The following is a 13,301-nucleotide window of genomic DNA, read 5'->3' as shown; positions in this document are numbered from 1 at the left end:
CCACCTTTACCTGCCCATGAAAATCTATGCCTTTCCACCTTTACCTGCCTATGAAAAACATCTCCTCTCCGAGTTACTGTGACATCCACGCTCAGTGGCACAGAGGGTAGAGCAGAGTCCAGAGCCAGACCCCAGCCCTGCTGGCCTAAGGCAGTGCTGGGGAAGGTTCAGCCACAAGCTGAAGGCTGTGCAGAGCTGCCACCCAATTCTCTGGCAGCAGCAGGGCTCCTTCACAGGCCTAACCTGGCATGGCATAATGGGTAGAGACAAGATACCACTTGTCTCAGGAAGGATGCCAGGTCTGAGGCAGTGGGAAGCTTCCTCCCCAGCAGAAGGGATCTCATCCAGCTCTGCCATTCCTCATTCCACAGTAACATGCCCCACTGCTGACTGGGAGAGAATGCCCAGGGAGATACAGCAAAGAAAAAAGTGACCCTTATTGCCAGCCACGAGCAACACCAAAAGGAATTCCTCCAGCCAGGGGGGACATCAGGTCCATGCTACATGACCCCCTGCCAGCACATCATGCTCAAGGACAGCCCATCAGCTCCATCTTTCCCAGATCTCCACTGCTAAGGGCGTGGATGCCCAGCAGAAGCATTCTTGTACTGCAGCCATGCATCCACACAGAGCCAGGCACAGGCTGAGTCCTGGGAGGCTGCACCATGCAGAATCACACCAGGAGACATCCAACAGGACTGGCCACATGTGCCCTGTGGGCCTGCTGCTGTGCAGGGCCAGGGTGGCACGTGAGGGCTCCCAGAGCTGCTGCAGATGGAGGCACCTGGGATGTCTGTCTGAGCCCAGAGAGAGTGCAGGGGAGGCCAAACTGATTTGGAAACCGCCCACTCTGGAGACATCCCTGCTGGCACGTCTGCAACAAACCTGGTTGATGTGTTTCAGCTTGTCAATGATCTGGCTGATCACTGGCTCTGGACCTTTCATCTTCACTTCATGGTTGCCAGCCTGAGCTTTTGCTCCGTTCCTTGTGACCTGGGGACTGTACCTGTAGGAAAGAGAACAGAGAAAACCACAATGTGAGGGGCTAATAGAGAGGAGGTCTTTAAAGTTCAAACATAAGAAATCCCAATACAGGCACCAGCCCTTTCCAAAACAGAGAGCACAAGACAGTTAATAATGACAAAGAAAGGACAGAAGATTCCCATAAACATTTTTTGCTCTGACTTTGCGAAGCAGCCAGATGATGTAGTTGTATCACTTGAGGACAATGAAGTCCTTTCCAGTCCATTAGTAACCAAGGAAGATGTTAAACAGTATACAACAGAGATAAATATTTTCACATAACTTGCACCCAAGAGTCCTAAAAAAGCTGGCTCAGAAATTCTGGCTTGCTCATGTTTGTTTAAAATAAATCTTGGCAGACCACAGAGACTCCAGTACAAGAGCAGTAGTGTTGTGCCCACAGCCAAAAAAATGAGTGGGATGACCCAGTTAACTGCAAGCTGATTAGCATAACATCAACCCCCTTGCAAAATAATGACTATCACTGATGTGTGATTTCAATAATAAAGAAATTAAAGCATCAGAATATAATTAATGCTGTCAACATTGCTAATGGAAAATAGGTGTTGTCAAACAATCCTGATTTCAGTCTTTGATGAGATCCAGCCTTAGGGATCAAAGTAACTGCTCAGACAGAATGTACCTTGACTTTGGTACAGTGCTGGGCTCTGCACCACAGGGTATCTCGATTTACCATGGTACCATGGGAGTCAGCAAAGCCCCCACAGACTAGACTGAACTGCCAGGGCAGCTCTGCAGAGGAAGGAGGCCGAGCTGCACTCAGCTTTTTCAACAGCACTTAGGAAAGAAATACACATTCACTTGCTGCAAGGTTCATGGAATGACAAAGTTTACCAGAGCGATTAAAGGGAGGGGAAGAGGGACAGAACTAGTACACTCTTGCTTTTGGAGGAACACATCCCTACACTCAGGACCTGGGTAACAGCTGATGATGCTCCAGCATAAGACAAGCACCAAATCCAGGCTCGGGCCAGAGCAATCAGTTGCCACCACTGCCTGCTGGTAGCCACAGCAGAGGCACGGAGCACACTGGCGCCTTCTCGAGCTCTGGGCTGCTGCCATTCATCACAGCCCCAGTGATGGGCTGTGGTGCTCTACAAGCACAAAACAAGTCCTCATCTCCAAGGACTGGCAGCCAGGACAGGCACTACCGAACCCCAGCACAGCCTCCAAAAGTGAGATCACCGAGATAACACCAGAATCAGGCTGCTTTACTGTGCATCTGTTTTTCCAGTGCCATGGGTAAACACCATGAATTTTCCTTTCTGCATTCATCTCCTACACATCATGTTTTTACCCAGCTCTCAGCACCAGTCCTAGTGGCTGCCTCCCTGTCTGTCAGCTCCCTGCTCCCCTGCCCAGCTTCCATCCTCATGCTGCCAGGCAAGCTCAGGCAATCACAGTCAGCCCATTTCACATGGGTTTTGGGGAGAAAGTGGGACTTTAGCAGGCATTTAAAGAAGGGGAGGGAGACAGGAGGGATGGTGGGGCCAGCTCAGGGAGGATGTTTTGCTAGGGTAGAAAGCAAGAGTCACGTGGACATTTGGCCACAAGAGCTATCAGGGCACACTGAGGGGCTTGGGGATACTCAGGGGCTTGGTTTAAACTCTGCTTAAATTCTAAACTAGAGGATGAGATCTACTCAGACATGTGGGGATGCAAAAGCAACCCCAGATCTATACTGGTGCAGCAGCAATCTGCCCCAACCTGAAATACTCACATAATTTAAGTACAGATCTGAGGCCGATTTCCACTCCAAGGCTATCTCAGAGCAGGAGTTCCATGTGCAGGAGCTCTCTGCACCTCCAGCTGGCTCCTCAACACTAGGCATGCCCCATCTGCACCTCCATTAATGCCTGTCAGCCCTGTAAGGTGCTGCACTGAAGAGATGACACAGGAAAAAAGGGACAGGAGAAGGGAGGATGTTAGTGCCTGCAGCACAGGAATACACACCTGTGTATATTCCTTTTCCAGGCACAAGCAGCTTGTCCAGGTACAGGCATCACTGCAAAGCACATTCATCAGCTTGGCTCTCCCAAGCCTCACCAGCTCCTGAATGTGGGGGTGAAATTCAGGGGCACTGCCTGCACAGCCATCCCAGCCCTGCACCTCAGCACCAGTTCTGCACCCCAACACCCTGTCAGGACTCAGCACTTTGCACAACACCTCTTTTTTAACAGCTGCCTTATCCTGGGAAGCACAAAACGCGGCTGTACCTGACACAATCGCTCCCAGTCCAGAAAAGCCCTCAGAGGTGCAGCTGGAGGCTCGGTGGAGGTTGGCAGCAGAGGGAGAAGGGGGCCAGCCTGGGGCCAGCCTGCAGCAGCTCCTGGCACAGCCCTGCATGCTCCCAGCACCATCTCGTGGGAAGAGGATGCTGCCGCAAGCACAGACCTGCCCGGCTCTGCTGAGACTGCTGCCGGGCTCCTTGAAGGGGGACAGAGCACCGGGAGCGGTGAGCCATTCATCCTGCTGCTTGTTTGTCACACTGCCACTTCATGCCACCCTGCCGACCTGACAAACGCATCTGGAGACATCCACAGCACGCACGGGCTTTTAGATGACGAAGAAATTCCTATCTTTGGTGTCACTGTAAATTTAATTTAAAACACTGGTGGAACTCAGAAGTACATTGCTGAAAGGTCTCCTGTGGTTTCAGAGATTTAATCAGGAAACTCACACAGGTTTTAGCAAGAGCAGAACCAAGCCCATTTGGTGCATCCCTAAATTAATACAGTCTCTCTCCTAAACAGTTTTACACAAAGAAACACAATAGCTTGGGTTTGAGTGGGTGAAATCCCTTCTGAAATCCACGCAACAGCTGCCAGAGAGGATTTCTGTAGCCTACACAACATAATAAAGGAGGGAGGAACACAGTGCTGCAGCAATACTATACTATAACTCCATGTCCAGAGACCGAAACTGTTCTCCAGAAGGTTGTGATGGGGTGGTGAGGAACTCAGATCAGCCTTCTCAGGGGAGAAAGTCTACTAGAGAAGGAAACAAACCTGAAAGCATTTGCAGAGGGATTTCTCCCTGAAACAGTGATGGTGGAGAAATAGAGTGTCACCTCCTGGTGTTTCCTACCTGGCCAGACACAAGGGTATGTACCCAACCCAAAATGAACCATTTGCACCATTACACAAGTCATTTGAAGCAGCAAGGCAATGGGCCCTGCAAGCTGCACATCTTGGAGCATGCATTGCAGAAAAAAGGAGATGCGTGGGGACCCGCTACATCCCACCAGCCAGAGACATGGTCCTGTGGGACTTGGGTGCTTTTGGGGACACTTCCTCCAAGCTGAGACCTGCTGGTGTGCTCAGGTACAAGGCAGGCACCAGCTCCCCTCAGCTGTGCCACTCTGTGCCCCAGCACCAGCCTGGAGTGGCCACATTCAGGCTTGTGGGATGCAGCCAACCAAAGGGTTAAGGGCTTTGAAATGTAGCTTCAGCAAGCAACCTGCATTCCTGAAATGCCAGAGAAGCTGGAAAAGGCAGCTGGCACCCCTCCCTGCAGCCCTGGCCAAGCAGCCAGGCCTTAATATGGCAGAGAGACGCCTGTGCAGCCCCCAGCAAGCTGGGGGTCCCAGGACAGTGCCCATGCAGGCTCCTCTGCATCCCCCCGAAGCTGAAGGCTTGGTGGGCTGACAGGAAAAAAAGACAAATCATCACCTTCCTCCCATGTTCTCCAGTCAGTGCAGAAAAAGAGAAATCTCTGAGCCATCTCGAGCTGCTTTCAGCTTATGCCAATAAAGCCCCTTCTGCAGGACACTTGTGCCACTTCATGAAACCCATCACATGCCTCTGCCATGGTGATTGATACCAGCATGGAACAGCAAATACACACAGTGGATAAAGTCCCCCACCCCGGTCCCTGAGGGTCCCTGAAGGGGTATCAGTGTTGCAACATGAGCATGGTCTGGCTCACACTTCATAAGCAAAGCCCAAAATACTTTTCTCTTTGACATGTCTCCACGTCAGCCAGCAGCATCTCCTTGCCTGGGCTCCCTGGGTATGGGCTCTTGCTGGGGACCTGGTGTTTGCCAAACACAAATGTCACATTGTTAAATGTGCTGATAAGAAGCCCTCATTAAAAATTACTTTAAAGACAACCACCTTATGAAACCACCAATAATATGAAGTGGGGATAGTACAACTGCAGACCCTTCCTGCTTCTCCTCATCCACCAGACACAAATGCCCAAGTATGCTGTCAAATTGAAGCATTTTCCTGTCCTTTCCCCTCTATGTCTCCTGTGAATGTTTGGTCTTTTCCAATCCAAATGCAGCTCATTCCAAGCTTTCATTTCATAGCAAAGAAGACAAGATGACAAATGTTATTTAAACACATGGCAATGAGTAAAATGTGTGCTCATCCCACTCGGCCCTGCTAGGCTTTGAGATGAGTTTCTGCAATGCCTGATCTGTGATTTAGAGAAAGTAATCCTGAAAGTCAAACATAAAGAATTACACCTTTTAGAAAAAGAAAAGTAAGTATGTCATTCAAATAACAATTAATTTATGCCTGCCTTCCAGTTGCAAATTATTTATTCAAAGGTATCTCTAGTTGAAACAGCACAGTATCCCTCCCAGGCTCGCTCTCTATCTGTGTTCACTGAATTATACTTGTCAGAGAGAGTGGGTGGGGGACAAACACAACACAGACACAGCACAACACAGAGGTTTCATTGCACAAGAGTTAATAACTGAGTTTGAGAGAGCAACATTCCCCAGACCCCCAAAGCTGCTCTGCATTTCAAGATGTGACTTACTAGAGATCATGTGGACTGGTGACATCAAGTCCTCACCACACAGGAGGCAAAAGAAAAGAAAAATGGGGGAAAGCAAAGAAATGTTTTGCCTCCCTGCCCTGCTCCTTACATGAGCCCAGCTCTTACCTCCAGCTGGTTTTCATGGGTCAGTAAAGGTGGGTGCAGTGGTGAAGCCAATATTTTACTCTCTGACCCAGCTAATTTTTGGTTTAGTGAGACAACCGCAGTGTCACATCAGCAGTGAAAGCAGTGGGGGCCAAAAGGTTTGAAAAGCTGTTCCTAACCCACACATCCTGCCCTGCAGTCAGGTATAACTCCTGGATGGCCCACCAGCCTCCAAGAAAAGGTGACAATTCTTCCCCTGATAGTTTCCTCTCTAAAGACAGATTGTCCAGAGCCATCTGGTCAGTCACACCCCCATCCAGACATGGGCTGGGTCTGGGGGGCAGGTCCACCCCAGCTGTTCCCTTCCATGTGGGGTTCATGTCCCCACCATCCCATGACCATCAGGGCATCTGTTTCATGGGAGTGCAGAGGCAGGGGACAGGAGGGGTGTATGGCTCTCAGGTGCCTTCCTGGCTTTGTTTGTTTGCTTGCAGAGAGTCCTTGCAGTCACTGCAGAGCTTGTGATGCCGCAGTCAATTTACACCACCAGCAGCTCCAAACAAGCTGCTTCAAAAGCAACCAGGAGGATCCAACACTCTCAGTGGGGAGTGTTCTCACTTAATGAAAAAAGAACCATTTTCTTCTGGATTTCCAAATATCAACACCTGGAAGCCTCTGAGAGCCCCCTCAGATCCTGCTGTGTGAGTTCCCTGACTAGAGAAGTGTCACTTCTTCCCAACTGCCCCACACAAAGCTCCACAGCCAGTGCATGTGCTGCAGATGATGGCTGGGTCACAAATGTGAGGTCTCAGGAATTCACCTGGCTCTGGGAAATGGGACTTCAGAAGGAACAGCAAAAAACTGCAATATTCATAGCAAAACAATGGGAGTTTATAGACAGGCTGAAGTCTCCCTGTATCCTTATTTCAGGTCAGGACAAATAGATTATACAAAAATTGGCTAAACCTGAGACTAAGCAGCAGGACAGAGGAAGATTCATGATCTTCATTTCTGAAATACTCTGGAAACAAACATGGCCACTCAACTGACTGAATTTGCCTACTATCCTTTCATTATAGCTTATACTTGCTACAAAGCTGTGCTTTATGGGCTTGAAAAGTTATACAGCCCCCTCTTTGGGGATTCCATTGGATCAGATATTTTGCAGCACTGCCAGAAATAACCAAACCCTTCATGAACTAAAGGGTTATTGCTGGCATGGAATTTCCTTTGTTCCAATTACAGAATCTCATTTTTCTTGCTCTCATTATCTTGCTTCCAATTGTGCTTTCATTGTTTATGATTTGTATGATTAAAACAAACCACAGTACATTGGCAACAGCAGGGAAATATGAGACTTCTATGTTGAAGAAGAGAATCTGGCAAGGTGCTAAAAATGTATTAATTTTGAATTGGTACATAGAAAACAAGAATTATGCTGGTGATTTAGAATAATGTACATTTGTCTCAAGAAATTTGGAGATGGCAGCATCTAACAGCAAGGCTTAATGTGCTTACAAGTTTTGCAGTGGGCAGATGTTGCTGTCATTCTATTCAGAACAGCTTGAAAAGAATATACTCATGTAAGCAGATTATTAAATTCGGAGAATCTAGATTTAATAGGCTTTTAGTATTAAATGCTGCAAAACCCTGATACTATATATAAAGTTTGAATCACCTTTGAGATTCCAACACTGAGCTCCAATAGAAACTGAGGTGAGTTTGATATCTCAACACCTACTTGCCTTAAGATGAAGATTTTAAATGAGCTAATTACTCAGTCAGGACTTCTGTTTTTTCTCTACTTGGATGGAGACAAGGATGAGAGGCCAACATTTCACCACCTGACACCACCAGCAGGAGGTCTGGTGAGAGGATGGGGCATGAAGACAGAGGAGAGGAGGGGCATCACAGCAATGCTGCACACCCACCCCACCTCCATGTCTGTCTCAGGGATGTGCCTGGAATTGAGCCCAGGAAAGCTGCAGAGATGTGCAGAGGGGTGCACAGAGACAGAGGAAGCTCCAGCAGGTCTGGTCCCCAGCTCCCACAAACACCCAAGCACCGTGACCCCCCCTTTCACCTTGCAAGTGGTGAAATGTGCCACTTGTGGCTTTTGCTATGAACCTTTGTGGTGTCCCATAAAAGCACAGTGTGTTTTTGCACACTCTGAAAAGTGTGAAACGCAGGATGTGTTGCCTTCTATTTTTTCTTCCCATTTCAGCTTATGTCCTTCAACCACGCAGAAGCACAGCAAAAGACACAAGGCACTGTTCTGCATTACAGAAAAATCAACCTTTCTTGTGTGGTTGCCACTGTTTGCAAGCAGTCATTTTGAGGCACCATGTCCTAAATCCACAATAGGGATGACAATTAAACTATTAACCCACAGATCAAACCTCTGGAAGGAGGATGAATTCTTGCCATTAGGTGGTCCAACATGGAGAAGCAAATGACCATGAGGAATCACAAAGTAAGATTCAGTTAAAAAAAGTGAAGGATTAAAAGCAGGATAAAACACTCCAGCCAGCTGCATTGCTCTGGAGCCCCAGACATGCCACCTTCAGTCAGGGAAGAGGAGCTAAAGAGCAAGGAAGAAACAGAGGATGGTTTAAGGCTGAACTTGGGAAGTGAGACCCAGTGGAAAGACATTGAGTACATCCAGTCCATGGGGAGGACAGACACTCTCTTTGCCTGTGGGTAACAAAGCACTGGAATAAACAGGACAGAGGAAATACCCAGCCAGAGAAACCACAGGAGGAGGATTGCAGGGTGCAGAAGGGACTGTTTGCATCAAATGACATGATCCACATTGTTGGTATTATCAAGTCCTTGGGTGCACTGGCAAGGGCTGTGAAGTTGCTGTTCCAGGCTTGATTTAATGTGTTACAGGAAAAGGGCTTAGAATAACAAATTTTGTCATGACAGGGAGGTCTGGAAATGAATAAATCAGTAGGGCTCTTTTCTAACTTAATGAACACTCAGGTACTACATTAGAAATGCAAGAGGTAAATAGCCACAATCCCTACAAGAACACAGTCAAATCCTGGACATGCTCATACAGATGAGCAAACACCAACCCTACAGACCCCACAATGTTCAAACAGTTTTATCCACTGCCCACACAGCACCAGACATGGAAACTCCTGTAAGCATAGAATCCACCCAGCCAGGGCATTGCTCTGCCCTGGTCTTCATCTGACCAGCAGATTCAGCAGGAACTTTCCAGTTTATCCAGGAAGCCAGGGACATGCCCTGCTGTGTTGTCCCTCCAACAGAGACCAGGCTTGAAGTCACTCATGAGGGCCAGGGTTTGTGAATGTGAGGCTGCTCGTGTCTGTCTATAAAGGGCCTCATCCAGCCAGTCTTCCAGGACATCACCAGTCTCTGCCCTCCCTTTAATCCTGACCCAAAAGCTCTTGGTCAGCTCCTCATCCATCCCCAGCTGGAACTCCAGGCACTCCAGCTGGTCACTGACATAGACACCCCATCCTTATCTCCCCTGCTTGTCCTTTCAAAGAGCCTGTACCTTTCCATGCCAACACTCCAGCCACAGGAACCATCCCATCCTGTCTCCACCATCCTTCTTTCTGGCAGGCACCACATATGTGGGACAAACACCAGCACAGCACCCTGAAATTTATACCAGATACTCAAACCACACCAAATTTCTTGCAAAAAGTGGCAAGATGCAGTCTGATCACCAGCAGACACACACCAGTCCAGCAGGAGAACAGAATTTCTCCAGTTCATAACACACATCCTCAGAACAGCTTGAGTAAGAGCTGCTACACCATGAACAGCTGCTTGGCTCCCTCTTGGGGAAAACACTGAAATAGAGGAACTGGCAGCTTGGAGAACTCGAGCACTGTATCCTTATATGCTCCTGGTTTTCAGGAATCCTTCCAGACACCCTGAAGGAGATGCCAAGCTGGGAAGTCCAAGCACATGAAGCAGCCAGTGTAGAGATGATTTCAACTACGTGTTTGCTTCTATTTGAAACATTCTGCAAGTAGGTCCTGGAACATTAAGATAATGGAACTCCAACCATTATCTTAGCTCAGCTTTCTCTGAGGTCTCCCTGAGAAAGGAGGTCTCTTTAGCTGAGGTCTCTCTGCTCACATCAAAAATCCCAAATATCTGCCTGCAAGGGAGCTGTCACTAATAGGAGCTGACAGAGGTGGCGACATCTGTGCAAGAGATCAGAGGGGGCAAGAAGAGGAGTGGAAAGGCACATGTTCTTCAAGCACAGTGGAGGACTTATTCCTTAACTCAACAGGCAGGGGGTGAAATCTTGGTGCCCCTTTCATGCACACAGACTTTATCCTCTCCCTGCCTTGCCCCCCTGCATGCCATGGCACCTAGGTGACGTGCCATATTGTGCCACCATTAGCACAGCAGGGACCCAGGGGACGTCTCTGCCCACGAGGGTCCCCTGGTATTCTCAGCAGAAAGCTGAAGGCCATCCATTACCTGAAATCATGTTTAATCTGCAAATAGCTCTGAACTTTGCAAGAAGACCTGGACTCAGCACCCTTCCATTGCTACCACTTCACCCAGTTGTGGTGTCAGCAGGACCTGGACTCACTGGCCATGACCCCAGCGAGCTGTTACAAGCCAAGAGCCCACCCTAGGTCCCCCTCTCCAGAGCTGCAGTGTTTATAGCCCTCCTTTAGAAGTTTTAATTAACAATCAGTGAGACAATATTGAAATAATACTTTTCTTTCCAATTGAACATCTCAGGCATGGAAACTCAAGATTTTCCAGAAATAAGTACCAAGAGAGGACACATTTTTCCTTAGGCAACGTAAGTACATTTTACTACGCATGTGATCTTAGATGTTGAGTCATTTTTTTTTCAAAATAGAGTTTGATGCTATTTTGGTCTATTCAGTGTTTCAGGTCAGTATTGCAAGTACAGGCTAATTACCACCTGAAGTTACTGATCAAGAAGTCATAATTAATATCTCAACATTTCACCACTTCCTGATTTTATTTCTATTTCTTCCCTTATGCAAACTACTTAATAGCAAAGTATGCTTTGCAAAATAGTGTGATTAGAGGAGATTTATGTATAATTATAAAAAACATTTCCAAGTTCTATTTCCACATTCTTTAACAGTCCCAAGGTGGATTTTTTGCAAGAAAAATCTCCATTTCTACTAACACTTCCTTCCTCTTTATGGTATGAATCCTGCACTTGCCTGCCTCTGTTAACTTCAATTACCACCAGTATATTCCCCGAAACAGCGAGTGAGGCAGGGCACAGTAGCTGGACCTGGGTGAGAATGGCTCCATGCAGAGAGGACAGCCAGGACTTGGTGGTGGGAAGGTGGCACCAGTGGCAGTGGCACCACCAGAGCTCATTGGTCCTCACCTCCTCCAGCTGAGAGCCATAAAACAAAGAGAAATTCAACAGGGGAGTGCTCCTTGACCCTCCCTGGGTGGGGCAGGGGATGGCAACCACGCTGTCCTGCTACCACAGCACCGAGCCTGGCTGGGGACATCCTCACCCCGTGCAGTGCAAGGGGGAAATGCCCTTGCTTCTGCTCCAGAGGAGCCATCCCTGGACCGTGGTGCACTCTCCCATGGGAGCAGTGTCAAGCTGCTGCTGCTCTCCTGCCTCTGGCCCACCATGACCAAATCCCATCACGGGTGCAGAGTTTTCAGTACGGAGAAAACTCGGTGGAGGGCAGCACACAACCACTTCTGTCTGTGCAGACCTCGCACATCCTTCTGAGCTGCAGCACAGCTGGACACCTGCGCTGCACAAAGCCCTTCAGAGAGCCAGTCCTGTCCTGGTCAGACTGCTCCTCTGCCTGGTCAACAAAAGATAAGCAGGATGAGGGAGAAGGAGGGCAAGGGAGATGTGATTCACCTCTCCACGACTTCATGTCCGTTCCAGCAAAGGGTGTCATTCTGAACAGCAGAGCTGTGGTTGCAGATGTACTCTGGTAAGCTGCTGTAAAAACTGCTGTGGGACTTCAGCTTTGCAATCAGCTCCCTGGAAGAAAGGGAGAGAAAAGGGTGCTCAGTTAAAAGAAGAAGAAAAGATGAGGTTGGTGCATTTTAACCAGTGAAGGTAGTCACACAAACACAACATTAAAGCAGCTAGGTGCAAACAAACCACGAAACACCAGTTTTATTTCCGAACCAAAGTAGCTCTTTGTGTTTTCCCTTGATGTTATTCAAAGGCTGAACCTGTGTTTCCCAGGGCAAAGCTGCTGGTGATGGGGAGGGATGTGGGGGCAGCAGAACCTCAGCCCAACTTTGCACCAGGCAAAAGCCAGCCACAGTCTCTGCACTCTCACAGTGCCTAAGGAAAGGGGCCACTGGCTCAGGCCACACATCCATGGGGTACATCTGGGCAGCAAGGGTCGGGCTGTAGTGTCCCCTCTGCTTTGCAGAAGGCAACAGAGGCCCTGCAGGGGCTTGGTGTGGCTGAGATTGGCCATCCAGCATTGCTGCAAGGTGGCATTCTGGCGTTAGGCCAGAGCTGACAGTCTCAGCACAGATCTGTACACGTGGCTAAGGCTGTGCTTCTTGCTGCACCATCAAAAGGACACGGTTTCAAGGGATGCAGTGGGCTGGCCGTGGGGTCTCAGTCTGCATTCAGAGGGGCAGGTTACACTCATCAAAATGGCTCTGTTGCAGGAAGGCAGGAGCAGTGCCTGCACCACACAGAGGGGATGTGAACCAGGCTGCATCCCAGCCCTGTGCCCTCCCTTCCCAGCAATGAGGATCTCCAGCTGGTCACCTGCAGCAGTGGTCCAGAGGGCCAGAATACAGGCTGACCATGGGACCTCTGATGTACCCAGAGAGGTGACAGAGGCTCTGGGAGTGGGATGTGACATTCCCCCAGCCTAGGTCCGATCCCTCAGGGACACTCAGCAGTGGTCACCAGGGAATAGTGGCAGATTTCATTAGGTAAATAGCACCAAAAATAAGATAATATGAATAGCAGGGACTGAAGGCAGTAAGACTTGGCCTCAGAGTCGTCTTGTTTGGTTTATTTTCAGCACATTTCCCCCTTTGGCAAGGGGTTATTGCTCAGCTTCCTTATCCCTGGGAGGAATGATGAGGAATTAGCACCTGGAGCAGGGAGCACTCTCAGGAGCATCCCCCGGGTGCTGTACGGGGGGCTGCCCTGCGGTCTGAGCTAGTTTGGTGTGCAGAATCCAGCTCCCTCCATCCCCCCTCTCTTTGGGATTCCGTGGGGTTCCCTGTGCAGGCAGAGCCCGCGACAGCCAGCTGGGGGCAGGCGACACCAAGAGAAGGGAGGCTGTGCTCTGCACTGCCCTTTCACTGCCGTGCTGGGGCTGACAGCCCCCAGGGACAGCCACAGCCCCTCCCAGGGACAGCCACAGCCCCCCCCAGGGACA

General features: G+C 49.1%; 1 protein-coding gene across 2 annotated transcripts in view; it reads right to left on the bottom strand.

Annotated features, from left to right (window-relative positions):
- The window catches only part of GPC3 (glypican 3), a 141,812-nt gene that overhangs the window by 41,973 nt on the left and 86,538 nt on the right, over window positions 1–13,301 (bottom strand). For both annotated transcript variants that reach the window (XM_015626879.1, XM_015626880.3), the window contains exons 5-6: window positions 11,798–11,923; window positions 886–1,006 (exon numbers count right to left, since the gene is read on the bottom strand). In XM_015626879.1, coding sequence (XP_015482365.1) covers window positions 886–1,006; window positions 11,798–11,923 — 247 coding nt within the window. The remainder of the gene's footprint in view (window positions 1–885; window positions 1,007–11,797; window positions 11,924–13,301) is intronic.

This window comes from Parus major, chromosome 4A, assembly GCF_001522545.3.
Source record: "Parus major isolate Abel chromosome 4A, Parus_major1.1, whole genome shotgun sequence".
NCBI classification, from domain to species: domain Eukaryota; kingdom Metazoa; phylum Chordata; class Aves; order Passeriformes; family Paridae; genus Parus; species Parus major.
The sequence above is the reverse complement of the archived record's forward strand: the minus strand, read 5'-3'. Positions and strand labels throughout refer to the sequence as shown.